Here is an 18,829-nt window from a genome sequence, read left to right on the forward strand (position 1 = left end):
CTTGTGGATACTAAATGGTAAACACTATGGCTCGATGTCTAGCTTTATCTTTCAGTGTTGTATCCTTATCATCAGTAGTGTAAAAACTTATTTGGTTTGAAAACGGATTCTAATTCTAGCCGAAAGCTCTATTAGGAGAAGTTCAACAATTCGGGTCTTTGTTTACACTACATTCCAATGCGGACCACAAGGACTTATTATGGAATCTCGAGCCAATCCGCGTATTGTCACCTATGAGCACGAACTTTTTAAGAGAAAAACTCACATTACATTCGTTGCTGCTACAATAAACAAGAAGAGCTTTAGTGCTAGTCTGTTTGATGAAGCAAAGCAGCCATGAGTGGACAATCTAATATTGACATCTCGTACGAAGGGAGGAATATTGAAGATCAATTATCAGCCGCTCTACATGGTACTATCAAATACGTAACCCATCTCCAGAGCTCGGTGAGTTGGAAAAAAGTAAAACTTATGTATGCGCCTACCCGGACTAATCTTACACGGGTCGCATTTAGCTAGATGACATTAAAGACAATACTAAACGACTTTTCTTTTGGACCTCGACCCTCATATCCATCTGTCTCGGACTTTTCCTACTTGCCCATCTTATCCGCCTTCGCCAGGAAGTGACTACATTAGTCCAGTACCAAGAGCTCTTCCGAAGAATGTGGGACGAGGACAGAGAAATAGAGGAAGAGAGGATAAAAGAACAGAGACAAGAGAAGAAGCTAGAGGAACGGCGAAGACAAGCCCGGTCAGCTGCACGTGGCAGGGCTGGATCGGAGTTATCACGGAGAGGAACGCCTATGGCGTCGCCTCGCCGCGATTGGGCAACAGAAGAACCATACGCGCCAGCATCTCAGTATTATAAGCTATCACCATTCGGGTCCCAAGTCGACGCGGCTCTCGATAATGCCCCATTGCAAGGAGCAGATCGTGATGAATGGGTTCACAGGGTGGCATCTATGACCCAGGGTCTAAGGCGAAATTATTACGGGAAACAAAATCAAGAGGAAGATGAGGACAGTCAAGAGGATATCATTTCTGAAACCTTTTAAGAAGACATGGATTGTAGAGAAGGAATGTACAAACATTTTTCACATTGGTTTAAGCACAGTGTATTCCGTACTTCGTACTTATTCTATTAATCGAGACGACCGCGATTTAACTCCGATACGTCCGTCGCTAATAAGAACGCACTCATGAGTCTCATTATTCTTAGAGTTATCTCATCTGATTCCATCATGAATCCAGATTAAGATTTATAGATACATTGAACAAACCTATTAGTATAAGGAAAGATGCCCTTTGAATTCGTCGACAATACTATAATTGATCGCAACACGAGAAAGTTGATCCGCAGTCAAGCGGCGAAGGGTCGAAATGTCGGCAAAAAGCACCCATCGCGGGGGAGAAGAGCCGCGATCAAAGTTGATATTGCTAAATCTAATTATAAAACCAAACACTTAGTCTCTCAGCACCATCACATAGCATTACCTACGATGAAACCTCAAGTTGGCGATAGCCTATCTGTTTTTTCCCTACCAGTCGAGTTAACTCCTGGATCTAGAACTCTTGTTCAGAAAGGTAGCGGCCGAACCCACGACTATTTTCATAAATACCTAGGTATACACATGAGCATACTTCTTACTATAATCTAGCCTTCGCATTCCTTATCAGCGTCCCTCATATGCCCGGGCTCGGCAATGCCATTGATTTCTCTGCAGCTGGGTCGATATGGATCCAGTTCTGGTTTGTAGATGAAGCATGCAAGTCTCCCTACCGAACCCGCGTATAAGAACGAGCTAACGGTTCAAAGACTTTCACTGCTCTATAGCAATGTCTATCGCTGCCAAAAACTTATTAACTACAAACTCCGAGGATTCTACGGAAGGGTTGAGCCACCTATCAGATAGCCTCCGCCTAGTCAATCAGAGACTATCCGGGGGGGAGGCGTTGTCAGACATGACACTGGCTTCGGTAGTTGCTATGCTCCAGTACGAGCGGATGTGTGGTCAGTATGACCAAGGCCTGATCCATTTCAGAGGGCTCCAGCAGATGGTTGAGCTCCGCGGCGGAATCTCCCAGCTTATGAAAGATAAACCAGAGCTTACTCAAAAGATATTCAGGTGAGAAACGTCGCCATAAATACCTACTATATATGACTGTGTTCTAACATCACATTAGGGTCGATCTCGAGTTTGCTATTTATTTAGGATTGTCTACACGGTTTAGCGTCGACGAAGTGCCGGGTGTTGCCACTCTGAATTGGCTCCGTGAGAGGCTTGGGACGTCTCAAATATCTGGCTTACTCGCATCGCAGCCTTTCGTGCAGCTGAACCCTCGTATGAAAGAGGTCTGGACAGACATTATGAGTCTTACCTGGTTTCTCAACGAGAATACCGACGATAGTATTAAGATGGATGGGTACACGTATCATGACACCCTCATCCTCATTGGCTATCGACTCGTTCACATCAGACCCCTTAACACAGACCCAACTGATAGTCTCGAGAATATCATTCACATGGGGCTATTAATGATAATGGCTAATTTCCTACTTTCCCTTCTGCATAGACTCCCTGAACTACCTCTTCTCCGCCAGAAAATAGGAGTCCTCGTCCAAGAATTTACCGAGGATACAGAAAACAAGGAAGCCATCCTCTGGGCTTTATTCATGGCAGAAATAACAATATTCAAAAGATCTGAGGATGAGCAGTTGATGCAGAGGATAAGGCAGATTGTCCTATTGTTGGGTCTCCAAAGTTGGGATGACGTTTGTCAAATTTTCTCCAAGTTTCCCTGGATCAACTCTCTTCATGGTAAACCAGGAAGATTATTATGGGATAACTTAAAGTGTGCCTAGGTACGTAAATTATCTTAATAGGGTTACATACCTAAAGTATACAACCACTCTTTGCTAGGCTCCTTATGAATGTTTATCATCAAACTATAAGGGACTGTATTTGTTTTCCGTATTTAAAAATCATGTTTATAAAACTCCTAATCCGTACATCAAATGCCGCCCATATTACAATACTTTACTCAGACAACCTGGATTAACTGTTTCTAGAACCCTTGCTATCTCACCCCATATAAGCTTTCCTTGTTTCCTACCCTCCTCACCTTTCACCCAGCTGGGTACCTGGTCTCTTAACAACACGTCAGTAATATAATAGGTATAGGATAAAATGACTAGGTACTCACTCCTTAACCTCGCAAGCCGAGACGTAACACCCGTGGCTCTCTTCCCCAGCCACCACTGCGTGTAGCAGCGTGCGGCTACCCATCTCAACAGTTCTCCCGATCAAAAAGATGGCTATGACAATCTGCAGACGCAAAAAGAATCCTACATGTCGGCTAAGCGCAGTCCTGCATAGGCCAGGGTTCACAAGGTTCAGGACAACCCCTGTTTTTGAAACTGGTAGAAGGGTTGCGAGGTGGCGGCCTGCGAACTGTTGGATGAGCTTGGTGACCGGATACCTGCGATACAAGACATTAGAAGACGTCTAGACATCATTAAAAGCTAAGAATTCCGAACCTTTGTCTCATATCCGACGTTCTCGGGTCGTTCAACTTCGTCATTAGATTATCCTTTACACTATCAAAGGCCTCCTTGACTGCAAATCCAGCTTCGCTCGTAGCGATTGTCAAGTGAGGCTGGATGTTGAAGCGTTTCGCCGTCTCGGTCATCTTTGGAAGGAGGAGGATCGCTAGAAGAAAGGTGCTCAAAATATTGATAGTGGCAGTCGACTCGTATCCCTCTGCAAGGGCGAACTTGTCAAGCGCGACGCTGGCATTCTTGATTAGACCGTCGATGCGATCTAATTTCTCGATAGCCCTCTTCGCAAACTCTTTGACAGACTCAAAGCTTGCCAAGTCGAGATGCCATACCTCGGCGACGCCTCGATTGTTCGTTGCGGACTCGATCTCGGCCTTTGCCGCTTCACCTGCCTTAAGGTTTCGGACTGCGATGATCACTTTATTAGCTCGGACGCGGACTAGATGTTTCGCAGCCTCAAGCCCTAGGCCGGTATTAGAGCCTGTAACAATGTACGTTTTCCCAGCACAAGTCTCCGTCGTAGCGAGGACAGGGAGCTTTTGCCATTGCTCAGATACAAATTCCCAAACGGATACCATTTTCATATCTGTTGAAAGGGGGTTTCTTGTATGATATTTATCGGTAGCTTAAAATAATGGAAGGTTGTTAAGTGAAAGTGATACAGGTAGCGTCCATGACAATCAGTAGAGATGGATAGGAGAAATACGCCATTTTAGCCTCCTATTCTACGGACTTTGGGCTATCGGCTTCCGTAAAGCCCGGGAAGATCAAGTGAAAATTTCGGTCTTCTTCTATCAGTCTACGTTTATCATACATTTAGATGTATTGCCCTCTAGAATAGGGACATGGAGTGGTGTTATGGATTCCAGCCGCGGTAGAACCAATCAGAGAGTGGTTTCCTAATTGGGACAGACCCAATAGCAATAGGGGGGTTCCCCTTAGCAAGCCGCACCGGTAGGATCTGATGATTCGTGCAATAAGATAATCCTGCTAAATTTTACCAGTATATTCGAAGACTGAACCTACATCGTTCGGAGTCCGCGGCTTCTCTCGTCCATGTACCTACCACTTAGCAAGGACCATAGGGATGATGGATAGATAGGTACTCATCTCATACTAGTGACCCATAAGAAATTAGTATTTTCGAGGCAAAGAGAGCAAAGTTAATAACTACCTCCTACCTACCATAGCGGAGGAGGGGGGTTTGGGAGAATGATTCCAAAACTGGAATGGTTCCGTACGGCGCAACGTTTTTGGGTTTTAAGGGCTCTGATTGGTCAGAATTTGAGAATAGTGGGTCTTGGACCCGCTTTTAAAATCTTATTTTACAAAAACCGTTCTATAACCGTAAAACCATTCCATCCCATACAATCGTTCCCATTTTGGGAACGGTTGCCCGACTTTTGACTTAGAGAAAAAAAAATTTTTATAAAAATTTCGAAAAAATTTTTTTTTTTTTTTTCTAAGTCAAAATTTTACTTTTTTACTTTTTCCGAAGTAAAGGTTATAAGGACTAAAATCAGACGAAATTCCATTCCGAAATAATTCGATGAGATTGGCCACCTTATCCCATTAGCTCAAACGTTTAAACTTTAAACCTTATTAATTGTGGGGTTCTATGGTTATAGAAACAGAAACGCAAGAGCTATGGGTTCGAGGACCAGTCTTTCTAATTTTTCGACTTTTTTTTACCTTTGCCCCACTTTTCACGTGGAAATCACGTGAAAGTCACGTGAATATCAAAATCGTTCTATTTTACGAAACCATTCCACATTTTGGAATCATTCCACGATGTTGGAATGCACCAAGCTGATTCCGTTGTTACCATTATATGGAATAGTTTCATATTTATGGAATCATTCTCCCAAACCCCCCTCCTCCGCTATGGTAGGTACATATAAAAGGAACGGTATAAATAAATTGCCGTTATACACGATGAATTGGACACGCTATACACCTAGACATAATCTAAATGGCCACCCTCGACGGAGCCACTATCAAAGCCATATCCGACAGCTCGGAGATATTTATGGACACTGTTCGCGTAGTAAATAACAACCTCATGCTAACGTATTAGTCCTACAGACAAATGTACCTAAGCCATAATAGATCTCTAAGAGTTGGCGTAGATTCAAAGAGGAACCCACCCATATCATTCTCGTCAACTGCAACAGCCTAGAGATGATCGAAGAATCAGTTCGACGGGGGCGGATGTAAATTCATTGTGAAAAATAGGGGTTTGACAAGGCAACATCCCTTGGTCTCCAGTGATGTCTTGACGTACGTATAATATCAGGCGCTACGAGTATGAGAATTACCAGCTCGGATAGCGATGCTGTCAAGATCAACTACTATTCCAAGGTTGCGGATGCCTAAACTGGCTGATAATCGAATAAGAGCGAGACTTATCATATGCTAAGTGTAGCAGAGAGAATTACGATTGAGGATTACCGTTATTGGATGTGCGGAGGATCACTCAGATATAAGTTTCTCGACCCCTTACACAATATTATCCATAGGTAGTTATTCCCTTAGATACGGAGCCCGAGTCTGCTTTGATTATTCACACATTAGTCAATGCCGCCTCATGCTTATTGCCTTATGCATGGTCTATCGGGACTTGGGAACCATATATCATAGATCTCTTCGGCACACATGAGCCGGTATGCGATAGGGGGCTATAGCGCGCCAAGCTCGTGTACAGTAAGGCGAATTTAAAAACGTCCAATCTTTCCCATAAACCTTAATTTTTTATATGTAAATAATTACATTATCTTTTTAAAAATAGCTCTTACATTACTACCAAATTTTAAAACCTTTAAAATGCATTATTTTCCTTATAAAAAGACGAAAATTGCAGTTTTATTTTTAACGGAAATAAGTATTAAAAAAATCGAGGAGTTAAAAAAAGTGCCGTGGTAAAGTGTATATAAAATTAATTTAAAATATAAGATTTAAAAATTAAACTTTTTACGCTTTAGCCGCGGACGCTTTAAAAAACTATTAAATTAAAATAAAAAACATATAATAAAGTTTATTATATAAAACTTTTTTATTATAATTAATCGTTTAATTATTAAGATTAAGTTATAAATGTATGTAAAAACTATTATTAATTGGTTTAAAAAATAAAATATAATGTATTAAAAAATATTTTAAAAGTTAAAATTAACATTATAATATGCCGAAAAATGCTTAAATTTTACATTAAAACATAAAAAAAAACTTGTTATATATTAAAAATGTTAAGTTTTTTTAAACGAGTTAATTATGGTTTATGGTAAAAGTAAACGTTAAACGTGGGTATTTTATTAACGGATAAATTAACATTTGTTTTTTATATTTTAATTTAATTTATATATAACTTAATAATTATAATATAATAAAACAAAAAATTATTAACATAATATATTTAATTAAAAGGTAAATTAATAAAACATTTATAAATGTTTTAAAATATATTTAAATGGGAAAATTGTATTTTATTAATAAATTTATACAACAATTTTAATATACGGTATTATAAAATTATATCTTTTATTATTTTAAAAGTTTTATAAAAAATATTACTTTAAATTTACATATTAAAATTTATATTTATTATAAATAATACTTTTATATATAAAATTTATTTAATTATAAATTAATTAAAAAATTAAGTTTTAAACAATAAAGTTATGTTAATAAATTAACCATTATATTTATTTAATTTTAACTTTATTAAAAATTTTTGGAAATTATTAAAAAAAAAAATTTATAATAAAAAACTTAAACTTTTAAACATGTTTAAAAACGTTATATTATTAAAATTGCTAATATTTATTACAAATAAAATATAAAATAAATTTTAAAAAAAAATGTTAAATCAATTAACTTTTAATATAAAAAAAAGATTAAAAGCAATTATTAAAACAAATAAATAATATATAAAATATTAAGTTAATTAAATTTAATATTTTTAAAAAACTTTAATTTTAAACTATCGTTTTATTTAATTTAAAAAATAAAAAACCTAAAATTAAATTTACAATAACTCGTTAAAAATATAAGGTTTTATTAAAATATTATAAAATTAATGGGGTAAAAAACAATTAAACATTTTTAAATTCGCCTCATTATAGCATATTCGTATTATTTCCCCTTTTTGTGGCGTATTGCGCATGCGTTACACATTTGGTAGAATATTATCATTTACCTAGCAAGGTACGGATCTTTCAGCTCACTTGCAGTTTCAAGTTAACGGCGAGGTAGTATTCCCGATATCAAGTGTCATATCCGATTCGATATTCTACTTTGTGCTACGGTGGCAATCGCCGAGGCAACAGATCCGAGTACGATGCGCGAGGAACTAAAAACTGGCAAGTGTTGCGATTGGTACAATCTAGACTACCATCGTGTATAGTGAGTTATTCCTAATCAAGTCCCTAGAGACCATGAGACCTTAACTAAGGCTGTGACTGGCTGGCTGGTGGACGGGGCTGGGGACATCTGATGCATATTGGCTGGGAGCCCAACAATCTCAAATGATTCTCGGGATTCGCAAAGATCTCCTCAAGGGCAGCTTCCCGTTAACCGCATCGGTAGCCGCACATCATATTATGCGTAGAAGACAAGGAGATGATGTAACTTGCTTAGGGTTGCCAATAACATCACCCTCCTCCGATAACATTATTCGGAACAAGGTCCAAAAGAGGTCTTGATGCGAATAAAGAAGTTTTCGCCGATTGGCCAATCATCTTCGTTTCAGTCTCCCCAGAAAACAGATTCTCCCAGGGGATGTTTGAGCCCCTGCTGCAGTGCCTCAACCTGGGAGCCCCAGCATTCTCTTGGCGAGCGATAGTTGCGTCGGGACATGGCCGTAAAAGCGTCAAAAATATAAAAAGAATGATAAAAAAAAACATGAAGGTCAGGTAGCTATTATATTCTGCAATTAAATATAACTGTATGACATAAATAAGAGATGATTTCGATAGTTGTTTAATTAGAGTCATCTTGTTTCTCCAAAAACGAAGGGACTTGGCGTTCTACATACGCAGGTAGGTATATCGACGCCAAACGCGATTCTAGAAAGTTGCTAGATTCCATGTCTTTTCTAGCACCCTTGGGAGACCTACCAAGACTCGGAGAGTTCGAAACGTGATAGCTTCACACACTATCATAGCTAAGCCTCAATGAGTCTAAATGCTTGTCTTGAAGCCAAGGAGGTGATCAGTATCAGTTAGCTAGATCCGAAAAGTGGGAATACCCAGATGCTAAATGCGATTGGCTACGAAACTGTTTCTCTGTGTTTTGTCCATCGTTTCGGAAACTTCGGATGAGATTTCACGCAACATAGAGGCTATTAGTTCGAAGTCGACGAGATGGCTGTGTATTCGATATTGAGACGCACTACCTGCTACAGGTCGAATAACTTACTTCGACCAAAATGGTGTGTATATAAGACTCGAGATGAATCGCAGTTCAACGATGATTCTACTCTCGTCAGCACTACACCAAGACCTTCAACTTACTACCCGTTTAACACAATTCCCTTCTGTTTTCTCGAGGACAGCCCTGGTGGCATATTTTAACATCATCATTCCTGTTTATTAATTCCCCAATTCGTCAAGATGCGGTACTCACTCATTGCTACTTCCGGCCTTCTTGCCACTGCTTATAGCCACGGTCTTGTGACATCTATCAAAGGAGCAAATGGAGTAGTGATGCCCGGACTTAGCGGTATGTTAAAAATCCATCCCGTGTTTCGATATTGTATACAAGGTACTGATGATAGAACTAGTTGCCGATGGTACGCCCCGAGACTGCAGCTCCAACTCTTGTGGGTCGCAGGCCGATACAGCAATCATCAGAGATCGTGAGATATCATCGGGCAAGGCGAGTGCTCTGGGCCGGACCCAAGGCAATGGACCTATCGACGCCTCTACCATGATCCAAAATTTCATGGGAGCAGGCACAACGGCTCCAACCAATAACGGCTCTGCTGCCGCTACCGGTGTGGAGGACAACATCCCGGGGAACGTAGCAAAGAAGAGCACCTCCTTCCCCCGAGCACTGAGCGACTTGCTTTCGGGTCTCACTGGTGGTCTTACTGGTGGTAACAAAGCCAAGACCGGCGCGGGCCAAAAGACCGAGACGCCTGAAGAAACCTCGGTTGCCGCTACTGCTGGTCAGGGTAGCACGTCGGGCCTCCCCACGTGTGCTGATGATGGTTCAATCACCATGACATTCCGACAAATCAACCAAGATGGTGCCGGTCCGATGGAGGCCGCCGTTGACGGAACCTCGGGCGGTCAGGACCCTGCCGCGTTCAAGACCGCCGAGGTAACTCAGGATGTTCCGGGCATAGGGTTCGGAGGACTATCCACGGCCACCAATACGGACTTTCCCTTGACCGTACAGATGCCCGAGGGAATGACCTGCGACGCTACTGTCGGCGACGCTCAGAACGTGTGCATCGTGAGAGTTCGGAACAACGCAATTGCAGGACCGTTTGGAGGCTCGGCGGCTTTTACACAGTCCCCTGCTGCACGCAAGCGGGCAATCACCTACCGCTTGAAGAAGCGTAACGGCGCCGAGCAGAACCGCCGCCTCAGATAAATGATTCAAGAATCATTATGTACGGTAGATGAAGATTAGGTAGCGTTAGGCTATAGATAGGGGGGAGGTTTAGAATTATCGTCTTAGGTACCTGTCAGATGGTTTTAGTGACGTTTAAGTGACGTCAATTCATCGTTAGCGTTAAAGCTTGGTCCTATTCAGCACGAACCACCGCGTTGTCGCGTAGTGATAGTGATCTCGATGTAAACTATCGCGTCTCTGTATTATGTTTGTATTATATTTTGTGATTTTACAACGAAAGATACAGGTTTTCAACTTAGAATTATGATTAGTTATAATCTTGAATAAAGCCTAAAAAGATAAAATTCAGGTGTTATAATTATGGCAACTAAAGACTCTGTGGTAAAGTAAGCCCCGCATCTAACAAGATAGTTCTAATATATTAATTAAAATATAGGCGGCGCGGCCAGCCCTTCAAGATGCTAGTAGTCGGGCAAACCAGACCCCCATTCTTCCGCCTTTGGGCAAGAAAGTTGCCGGACAATCTCCCGCAACCGAAGCCGCTGTACCGGCCCCGAAGGTCGCTGCTACCGCTGGCAAGAAACGCAAATCAGAGACGTCGCTAGACGATGATATTGCCGCATATAAGCAGGACCTTTCCGACATCGAAACTGATCATCTGTTTATGGATATGAGTTGCAATCAAGTGAGGGGCAAAATCAACAAGCTTTTGGATAGCGACATGATGAAGAAAGGCGAGTTCTGCGATGCCATCGGCAGCAACTTTAGAAGCCTCAACTTATTTCTATCTAAGAGAGGAAGTATGGATGGGGCCGGAAGTTCCGTTTATACTAGCGCTTGGCAATGGTTCAAACAGCGAGAGATCGCTAGTCTCAAGATGCCGGATGTGAAAAAGCGACAGAAGACCGAAGCTGCCGCTGCCGCTGCCGCTGCCGTAGGGTCCAGTAGCGCCAGCAAGGCCACAATACCACCAGTTTCCGGGACGGATATTAGCAACATTTCTCTACCTGGCGAAGAGACCGATTCTGTTCCAGTATACGACACATGTGACGAGGTTCGCAAGAAGATCAACGCGCATCTCAAAACGCCGGGTTTGACCGCCGCACAGTTTTGCCGTGACATATATGCGCAACTCAGACAGCCCAAAGGTAAATGTTTCCAGTCGAAGCAACTTGCCGATTTCCGTGGCAAGAAAGGTGCCAATGCTGGCTGCACCAGCCCGGTCTTCTATGCTGCTTATGTCTACTTCGAGAAGAAACGAATTGCCGAGGGCAAACCGGAGAGCCAGCATCGACTCAAAATGGAGAGCATCTGGGCCATGAGGGGGGGCTTTGACCGCGAGCATGACGGACGATTTGCGTAAGTATCAATGAATTTTTTTTTGCTCTATTTACTCCTAGGTACTCCCCGTTGCTACTAGTCATTCATTATGTTAACTTAAGTATACAGCTACCTAACTACATCTGACAAGCCACTCTGTATGGATCAATACGGGCTGGTTTATCCCATCCGAGATTAAACCGCAATAGGTATCCATTTTTTTGGTTTTCGGGTGACGGACGGGTTATGGCACAGTATGGTGACCGAGTTGGAGGGCAATTCTAAAATTAGGACGGGTCCCTGCTATATACTATAGAGGATGGCAACATCATTGTAAAATAATATCTTTATTTTATCTTAATCCAGGTAATTACTACTGGGGGGGATTGAGGACGTCAATCGAGTGACAAGAGTCGAGTAGATTCCGAGGAAAGTCTCAAGCTTGATATGAATGCCTCAACAAGAACCCGACGACAAGGACAAATGAAAGACGTTTTTATATGCTAGAAAACACTAATTTTTAACGGTATATGGGCCCAAATAACTATGGACCGTTCGATTCTTTTTCGTAGGCGTAGTTTCAGTCGGAGTCGAAAAGAAAGGCTCTTGTAAACTCCTCCCCTCTAACCAACCCATGACCTACCTAACAGACCTCTCCCAGACTAATAGATTCTCACTACATTTTCAGATTGCATAGATCGACATAAAGCAGATCAATTCCTAACAGCTAGTATACTTAACACATTCCTGTTACACAGGAAACCAAGAACGGGGCGATGCCGAATTGCTGGTTCTTGGTATCAAAACGGGCAAGCGGATACACGTTTGCTAGAAAAGCAAACAATTTGAGGACGTAAAAACTGCCGTCGAGGGTTCGTGTAATCTATCAGGCAGCTAGGATTACCTAAGTTGATCGGCGTGGCAACTTGATAGAACCCAGTATTATGTATGTATCTTTAGTCTTTATTAATCATAAAGCTCATCGTCGATCTCAAACTTATTAGATCATGTGTGCATAGTTTTGTATCTGAGTCAGAACTTTTAAGCATGGTGATTTTCTCGGGAGAATACTTCCTAACTACTAGTTAATAAGGCAACTATTCAATACGCTCTATTGACCCAGTTTGCCTCATTTGTCAAGTCGTATAATAGGTGACCATATAGCGCATCGGTTACGTAAGTTTAGTAAGAGAGGTATCTCAATAATAGTAGAACCACTATAAACCAACAGGTCGAATGACTGATTACTAATTATCTTGGTTTAATATAAGTTAAATACATAATTAGTAAGTTGATTGCTACAAGTTTAAACATTATTAGAACAAGATAGTAAGTAACAAAGACAGGCAATATATAGGTTAGGCTAGGTAGGTAGGTAATTAATAAGATATATCAAGTACTCAATCAAATATAATTACCTAGCCTGTATAAATTTGTCTATTATGATATAACATAGTGCTTGCGTTTGAGTCTCAGAAATTAGAATTGAAGGGTTCGCAGAGTAAAGAACTTCGAATAATATCGACAGAGGATCGCATGAATACCTAGGTTAGGTACCTAACCTACCTGGGTATGGAGTATCATCGAGTTCAAATCTAAAGTTAGCTCAATTTGCTACGTTCCCCTACCTTGACCATCTTCAAAAGGGAAGGTCTAGTTCTATATCGGGCTACTGCAAATCCACCTACCTACCTTATAATAGCTACACACGTAGTAGCCGCTACCTTGAAACGTAGTAGACTCGGGGTAACTCTTTCGCTAAATTGACCGAAGAATATAGCGGCTCTCTTTGCGATGTACAACCATAACCGACTGAAGTCTTTCACGGGATATGCCATCATGACGTGAAATAGGCCATTTCTATATGATCTGCATTAATATTTCAAGGTGAAGAATTGAATAAATTATTGAACTATTGGCCAATTTACGCAAGGTCAAAATCTCCCATAAGATTCAGGGGGTGGTGTAATCAATGCCACGGTGAGAAGTAAAGTGAGATGTAATGCTCACCGGATGCAATGTGCCCTCCTTAATGGATAGTGGAGCTAACTATTATGGAAACAATAATGGACAACCATAAATACGGCTAATGGGAAAGGACAATGCAACAATCGCCCTCCACAAGGCGAAATGTCATCTTCAATTGCCGTAAGTCTTACATATGTAGGTAAGGATAAACGTCAAACTCCATTCGACTTCTTTGTGATCGAATAAATCCGGCACTATCATGACTATCATGAACCTCTAGCATAATTTCAACTGCTAGATTGTATGAATATTCAGGGCCCTAGGTGTTGCTGGCGTCATCAAAAGTAGCTTCCGAAAGCGAAGTACCGTATGCGGACCTCATCCTCATAAGCCCCGTCAGAAATGCCGCCGGTGTCTGGCCTAATGCACTTCACATATATATAGCTTCACTCGCTAGCTTTGCGAGGTAAATATCTTAGCTTGCTGAGTCTCAACATAGGCTTCATACATTGACGAATATTCGATATGGCTGTCCTCAAGCTTCTTGTTGCTGCTCTGCTAGGGAGGGCTTCATGCTCCAGTATCCCGTGGGGTACAGGAGACACCGAAACCATCTCCAAAAGGGCTACCAGCTTCTGGTATGCTAATATGGACCACACAGGCCCGAGTCGCGGCTATGCGCCGGACCTGGGCAATGACTACAGCTATCCCGTATATATTGCTGTAAACCCTGGCGATGGCCCTGGTATTGCTAACGCCATAAAAGACGCGGGCAGTGGTAATACGCGACATTCTCAATGGTTGGCGTCTCAGCCAAGGGTATGAGTTTACTATGAAGGTCATTGATCGCGGGCTAAGATATAGCTAGGTAGTCTATATCCCACCTGGGACGTACGAAGTCAGCGAGACCATCCGCATGAACACCGATACTATTCTTATGGGCGACGCTACAAACGTGAGTGTATAAGTTACCTCTAGTCTATACCCACTAACTTCAGTCAGCCGCCTACAATCAAAGCCGCAGCCGGTTTCTCGGGAGAGCAAACCCTCCTATCCGGTAAGCCTGCCCTACCATAAGAAGAGGGTGTGGACTTTTCTAACTGTGTCACAGGTCAGGATCCGGGAACTGATGGGAAGGGGGAACTTTCCTTTGCGGTTGGAATAAAGAATATAATACTTGACACTACTAGTATTCCAGGAGGTAATATTGTTTTGGTATAATGACGAGTGCCCGGATCTGTTGCTAATAATGATTACCAGGTAACGAATTCACTGCACTCGGCTGGGGAGTTGCTCAAGCAGCTCAGTTGCAGAATGTCAAAATTGTTATGGCATCATCTGTTAACGGAAAGGGACATACTGGTATCCAACTTGCGAGGGGCTCTACTCTCGGTCTAGCTGACGTTCGAGTCGAACGCGGTCAGGTAATTAGCATAGCATCCTCTTCCTATTGACATGGTGGGAAAGTTACTAATAAGATCAATCAAGAATGGAATTTGGCATAATGGTCATCAGCAAGCCCTTTACAAGAGTATTTATTTTTACGAAAACACGGTCGGTATGCTGATAAACGGCGGGAATACTATTAGTATTATCGGCGCGACGTTTGACACCGTTGGAACTGCAGTTAACCATGACGGCGGTTCTCCGTGGATTGCACTCATTGACACAAAATCTATCAATTCTGGCGTGACTTTCATAACTTCAGGTCAGTGATCGTCGTCCTTACTAAAGGTCGACCCCACGGGGTTGGCCCTTATAATTTCTCTACTCCATAACTTTCAACGCGTTTTATTCGCGAGACCGAAAATACGATCGCAACCCCTTCATAACACAGTGTCAGATTGACAGAGACTAACAAGAAGCTAATAGGATACCCATCATTCCTTATTGAGAACCTGGACAAAGATACCAACTCAGATATTGCCCATGTGCGGGGAGACACAGCACTGGGTCCTAAAAGTCATGTGGATAACTATTCGTATGGAAACACCGTGAATGGCAATCCCATCTACGGCCCGGTGTCCTCAACATTGAACCGACCCGCTGCTTTGGCGCCGAATGGCAAGTATCCAGTTATCCCCGCTCCCAACTATGCAAAGAACCCTGTCTCGGACTTCATCAACGTGAAAGATTCAGCCCAAAACGGTGGTCACAAAGTACTGGGAGACAGCACCGTGGACGAGTCGGGGGTACTTAACCAAGTATTACAGTATGCGGCAGACAATAACAAGATTGCTTATTTCCCATTCGGCAAGTATAGAGTAGACGATACTTTAACCATACCAAAAGGCTCGCGTATTGTCGGCGAAGCTTGGGCGACGATCACTGGTAACGGCGCTAAGTTCAAGGACTCGGCTAATCCGAGACCGGTTGTCTCTGTCGGCAAAAATGGCGACGTGGGAACGGCTCAAATCCAAGACATGCGGTTCACCGTTTCCGATGTCCTTCCTGGTGCCATCATTCTACAATTTAACATTGCGGGCTCGTCTCCCGGGGATGTGGCCTTGTGGAACTCGTTAATTACCGTCGGTGGCACGCTTGGAGCATCTGCGCTTGCTGACGCTTGCGGTGACCCGAGTCACGAATGCCAGGCAGCTTTCATCGGATTGCATCTCGCCCCTAGCTCGTCGGTGTACGTTGAAAATGTTTGGAATTGGGTTGCCGACCACTTCACCGAGGGGAGCGGCGGTTGCAGTATAGCTGCAAAGGGCGGCGCGCTTGTCGAGTCTACCAAAGGCACCTGGCTCCACGCGCTCGGCAGTGAACATTGGTGGCTGTATCAGCTCAACTTGCGGAACGCGAAAAACGTGATGGTTAGCTTGCTGCAGTCGGAGACGAACTATGACCAGGGCGATAATGTTCAGCAAACACCGCCAGCTCCTTGGACAGCGGACGTGAAGAACTGGGGAGACCCGGATTTCTCATGGTGTGGTGGCGGAGATACCAGATGTCGAATGGGGTTCGCGAACTACATCCAAGGCGGCTCCGATATCTACACGTACGCATCCGCATCCTGGGCCTTCTTTAGCGGTCCGTCCTACCAGGGATGTTCGGGAGATTGCCAAGGTAAGTTAAGAAGTTATTTAATTTCCTATTCCCTGCGTCAGCTACTAATATTTTTACGGCAGACTATATGCACTGGATTGCCCAGACACCCGCAAACCTCCAAGCATACGGCATATGCTCCAAGAGTACTCGGACGGCTCTCCGCCTCGGGGACGGAACTAACATCCCCACACAGCCAGATTTCACAGGGTCTTGGGGCAGTTTGGTGGCTCGTTACACGTCGTAAGGATGTAAGGATGTAAGGGGGGACAGTTACCTCCGTTCCACGTGCATTGTATTCGTAATATCTAGATCTGTGTATACCTACACTATACTACATACAAACCCTTATCCGCATATCATTCCCTTGTACATAGTTAGTAAAATAGCATTAAGATACCTACCTACCTAAAGCATGTGATAGCTCGAATTTTTAATGTTCGCAAGAATCCTTCGTATGCATAATGACTTCATTTTCACGTTGTCGAGCCACCTAAGCGCCGCGTAGGTATTGGAGTGCTCGTATTATATATACCATGTGTACCTACCCCTTTTCTATCGCCGTTGGTTAGAATGAAGATCTACCTATCCTCCGGCTTACTATAACGAGAGATTTGGAGAGCTGAAACTTGCCTGTCTGTTCTCCAAATATGTAAACGCGAGTTTTTTTTCGCGGACCTGGCGAATATTTCTTACAAATTTCAACAGGAATCGTGTCTTTCATTTCCCACTCCTATTATTACTGGCTGCTATACCTATACGGATCTTTGCAACCCTCGTGATCTTGCTTGATTACTCATTGTTATCATGTCTTTCGAGATTTTGCCTAGCTAATATTGTGGAATTTATTTTCTAATTATATGTTTTACACTAACTCGATCCTGGCAAACAGAAAAGCCACAGACCATGATTGATGTCGATCGGCATGAATTTTAGATTTTAGTTCATGCTTGCAGCCTGACGCGAGATACCGGCCGGGGCAAATCGTGCTTTAGCTCCTCCCGTAGACTTGGAAGAACAATGCAGCCCGCGTGGACTTATATACAGCCAGCCAGCCAGCCTTCGGGTCAACACGCAGCGGCGCCGCGTCTCTACTAGTTGAGCAGCTTTTGAACATCATCTTCCTGTTTGAGTATAAGTAGGCGATTGTTGGTGCGCTTGGGGAAGGAGGGTAGGTATCTGATTGCGAATCTCTTCCAACCAGAATCTCTCGTGCACAAAGTCTCGTCAGTTCTCACTCATGTCACGCGCATGGGATTTTTTTTTTTTAGTTGTAATACCTGAGAATTCATGCAGGCTATATCCATCCGCGCTGCATCTTTCCAACGAGGTAAGACCTTGGAATATCTCACCGAACTCTGGCCGGGTAATAGGGCTATTAGATGGCGATAGTGGACCCTGAAGGAAGAGGATTGCTAGATATCGTTGGATATTGTTGGATATTGCGCGTGTAGTGGAAATAAACCTCCACTAAATCATCCACTCTATCATCCACTCTATCATCCACTCTATCATCCACTCTATCATCCTCCACTCTGGAGCCCCACGTAAAACCACGGTGTGCGGTTACAGGGTTACAGCGGGGGTCTTTACTGTGGTAGATAGGGCCCCCTTGCCTTGGCAATCCTTGGTTCTTGGGACTCGAGGCGAGGTGGGAACGGTGGGAAATGTGGAAAAGCCTGGGGTACACCCAAGAAGTTGCAAGGACCCGTTCGAGGGGAAAAAAAGTCGTTACTGACCCCCGCATAGATTTGGAGATTTGAAGGATTCAAGGAACGGTAACGGCAATAGTCGGTGACGATCAGACATCAGTTAGCCGGTGCTACTTACTTGGGAAAGCCGAAAACGCCACAATGTATAATGATTGTACATATTGTATATAGGTAATAGTTCTGCGTCAGCTTAGCAGTTAGGATCTCGCACACCTTTTTTGATTTTTGAATCTTTGTTGATAAGCCATTCTTACCTATAGGTGGACTACATACGACGCCTCGATTCCTTTTATTACGTAGCTTTTTCATCATATATTCATTCACGGTAAAGAAAAACAACACACAATCTCGTGTGTCATGTATGACATTACAACATCCTTTTTTTTTTTTTTTTTTTTTGTGTGTGTGTGTTTTTGCAACAAAGCTTTATCGGCGACTTTTGCTAAATTGAATTTTGACTGGCCAAACTGGGTGAAGGAACTGAAGATAGACTAAACGGACTGAGGACTAGACCGATGCTAGCGTGTGATTTTTAGGTATCTAAGGCAAGCCATTCCGTTACCTTGCATGCCTTACCATGGGGGAATGCCGCTGGACCCCTGAATTCAACCAGTTAGCTCAGCCCAATGCGAAATCTTAC

General features: G+C 42.8%; 7 protein-coding genes across 7 annotated transcripts; 5 read left to right on the forward strand and 2 right to left on the reverse strand.

The window, feature by feature from the left end:
- Positions 1-189: 189 nt before the first annotated feature.
- F4817DRAFT_117737 (uncharacterized protein) lies at positions 190-1,219 on the forward strand. Its single transcript, XM_049297577.1, has 2 exons — positions 190-462; positions 516-1,219. The coding sequence occupies exons 1-2, from the start codon at positions 337-339 to the stop codon at positions 1,056-1,058; spliced, it is 669 nt and encodes a 222-aa protein (XP_049158588.1). The 5' UTR covers positions 190-336; the 3' UTR covers positions 1,059-1,219.
- On the forward strand, positions 1,202-2,929 carry F4817DRAFT_338628 (uncharacterized protein). The gene is made up of 4 exons (XM_049303445.1): positions 1,202-1,587; positions 1,662-1,769; positions 1,820-2,129; positions 2,188-2,929. The coding sequence occupies exons 1-4, from the start codon at positions 1,302-1,304 to the stop codon at positions 2,864-2,866; spliced, it is 1,383 nt and encodes a 460-aa protein (XP_049158589.1). The 5' UTR covers positions 1,202-1,301; the 3' UTR covers positions 2,867-2,929.
- A 43-nt stretch (positions 2,930-2,972) lies between these two features.
- F4817DRAFT_338630 (putative short-chain dehydrogenase/reductase family protein) lies at positions 2,973-4,618 on the reverse strand. Its single transcript, XM_049303446.1, has 3 exons — positions 3,542-4,618; positions 3,208-3,483; positions 2,973-3,152 (listed from the first exon to the last, which is right to left on the reverse strand). Exons 1-3 carry the CDS (start codon positions 4,144-4,146, stop codon positions 3,032-3,034), a joined length of 1,002 nt encoding a protein of 333 aa, XP_049158590.1. The 5' UTR covers positions 4,147-4,618; the 3' UTR covers positions 2,973-3,031.
- Positions 4,619-9,092: 4,474 nt separating this feature from the next.
- On the forward strand, positions 9,093-10,324 carry F4817DRAFT_338640 (uncharacterized protein). The gene is made up of 2 exons (XM_049303447.1): positions 9,093-9,115; positions 9,185-10,324. The coding sequence occupies exon 2, from the start codon at positions 9,329-9,331 to the stop codon at positions 10,157-10,159; it is 831 nt and encodes a 276-aa protein (XP_049158591.1). The 5' UTR covers positions 9,093-9,115; positions 9,185-9,328; the 3' UTR covers positions 10,160-10,324.
- Positions 10,325-10,355: 31 nt separating this feature from the next.
- Positions 10,356-11,996, forward strand: F4817DRAFT_338642 (uncharacterized protein). Its single transcript, XM_049303448.1, has 3 exons — positions 10,356-10,522; positions 10,578-11,500; positions 11,591-11,996. The coding sequence occupies exons 1-3, from the start codon at positions 10,502-10,504 to the stop codon at positions 11,658-11,660; spliced, it is 1,014 nt and encodes a 337-aa protein (XP_049158592.1). The 5' UTR covers positions 10,356-10,501; the 3' UTR covers positions 11,661-11,996.
- A 1,589-nt stretch (positions 11,997-13,585) lies between these two features.
- F4817DRAFT_338643 (glycoside hydrolase family 55 protein) lies at positions 13,586-16,887 on the forward strand. The gene is made up of 8 exons (XM_049303449.1): positions 13,586-14,248; positions 14,298-14,384; positions 14,432-14,486; positions 14,541-14,630; positions 14,690-14,853; positions 14,918-15,137; positions 15,302-16,498; positions 16,561-16,887. Exons 1-8 carry the CDS (start codon positions 13,955-13,957, stop codon positions 16,722-16,724), a joined length of 2,271 nt encoding a protein of 756 aa, XP_049158593.1. The 5' UTR covers positions 13,586-13,954; the 3' UTR covers positions 16,725-16,887.
- Positions 16,888-17,558: 671 nt separating this feature from the next.
- Positions 17,559-18,280, reverse strand: F4817DRAFT_117881 (uncharacterized protein). Its single transcript, XM_049297579.1, has 2 exons — positions 17,758-18,280; positions 17,559-17,686 (listed from the first exon to the last, which is right to left on the reverse strand). Exon 1 carries the CDS (start codon positions 18,222-18,224, stop codon positions 17,856-17,858), a length of 369 nt encoding a protein of 122 aa, XP_049158594.1. The 5' UTR covers positions 18,225-18,280; the 3' UTR covers positions 17,559-17,686; positions 17,758-17,855.
- Positions 18,281-18,829: the final 549 nt, after the last annotated feature.

Source organism: Daldinia loculata (genome assembly GCF_022478755.1).
Source record: "Daldinia loculata strain CBS 113971 unplaced genomic scaffold F4817scaffold_27, whole genome shotgun sequence".
NCBI lineage: Eukaryota > Fungi > Ascomycota > Sordariomycetes > Xylariales > Hypoxylaceae > Daldinia > Daldinia loculata.

Bases quoted from the DNA above. Each gene is read 5' to 3' on its own strand.
- F4817DRAFT_338640 (XM_049303447.1), top strand. From the start codon at position 9,329: ATGATAGAACTAGTTGCCGATGGTACGCCCCGAGACTGCAGCTCCAAC.
- F4817DRAFT_338630 (XM_049303446.1), bottom strand. From the start codon at position 4,146: ATGAAAATGGTATCCGTTTGGGAATTTGTATCTGAGCAATGGCAAAAG. The intron at 3,484-3,541 runs GTTCGGAATTCT...CTTGTATCGCAG, and splicing joins ACGTCGGATATGAGACAAAG to GTATCCGGTCACCAAGCTCA. The intron at 3,153-3,207 runs GTGAGTACCTAG...CGTGTTGTTAAG, and splicing joins TCGGCTTGCGAGGTTAAGGA to AGACCAGGTACCCAGCTGGG.
- F4817DRAFT_338628 (XM_049303445.1), top strand. From the start codon at position 1,302: ATGCCCTTTGAATTCGTCGACAATACTATAATTGATCGCAACACGAGA. The intron at 1,588-1,661 runs GTAGCGGCCGAA...ACTATAATCTAG, and splicing joins TAGAACTCTTGTTCAGAAAG to CCTTCGCATTCCTTATCAGC. The intron at 1,770-1,819 runs GCAAGTCTCCCT...AACGGTTCAAAG, and splicing joins CTGGTTTGTAGATGAAGCAT to ACTTTCACTGCTCTATAGCA.
- F4817DRAFT_117737 (XM_049297577.1), top strand. From the start codon at position 337: ATGAGTGGACAATCTAATATTGACATCTCGTACGAAGGGAGGAATATT. The intron at 463-515 runs GTAAAACTTATG...GGTCGCATTTAG, and splicing joins GCTCGGTGAGTTGGAAAAAA to CTAGATGACATTAAAGACAA.
- F4817DRAFT_338642 (XM_049303448.1), top strand. From the start codon at position 10,502: ATGGCAACTAAAGACTCTGTG. The intron at 10,523-10,577 runs GTAAAGTAAGCC...ATTAAAATATAG, and splicing joins TGGCAACTAAAGACTCTGTG to GCGGCGCGGCCAGCCCTTCA. The intron at 11,501-11,590 runs GTAAGTATCAAT...TTAAGTATACAG, and splicing joins GAGCATGACGGACGATTTGC to CTACCTAACTACATCTGACA.
- F4817DRAFT_117881 (XM_049297579.1), bottom strand. From the start codon at position 18,224: ATGCGGGGGTCAGTAACGACTTTTTTTCCCCTCGAACGGGTCCTTGCA.
- F4817DRAFT_338643 (XM_049303449.1), top strand. From the start codon at position 13,955: ATGGCTGTCCTCAAGCTTCTTGTTGCTGCTCTGCTAGGGAGGGCTTCA. The intron at 14,249-14,297 runs GTATGAGTTTAC...AGATATAGCTAG, and splicing joins GGTTGGCGTCTCAGCCAAGG to GTAGTCTATATCCCACCTGG. The intron at 14,631-14,689 runs GTAATATTGTTT...AATGATTACCAG, and splicing joins CACTACTAGTATTCCAGGAG to GTAACGAATTCACTGCACTC.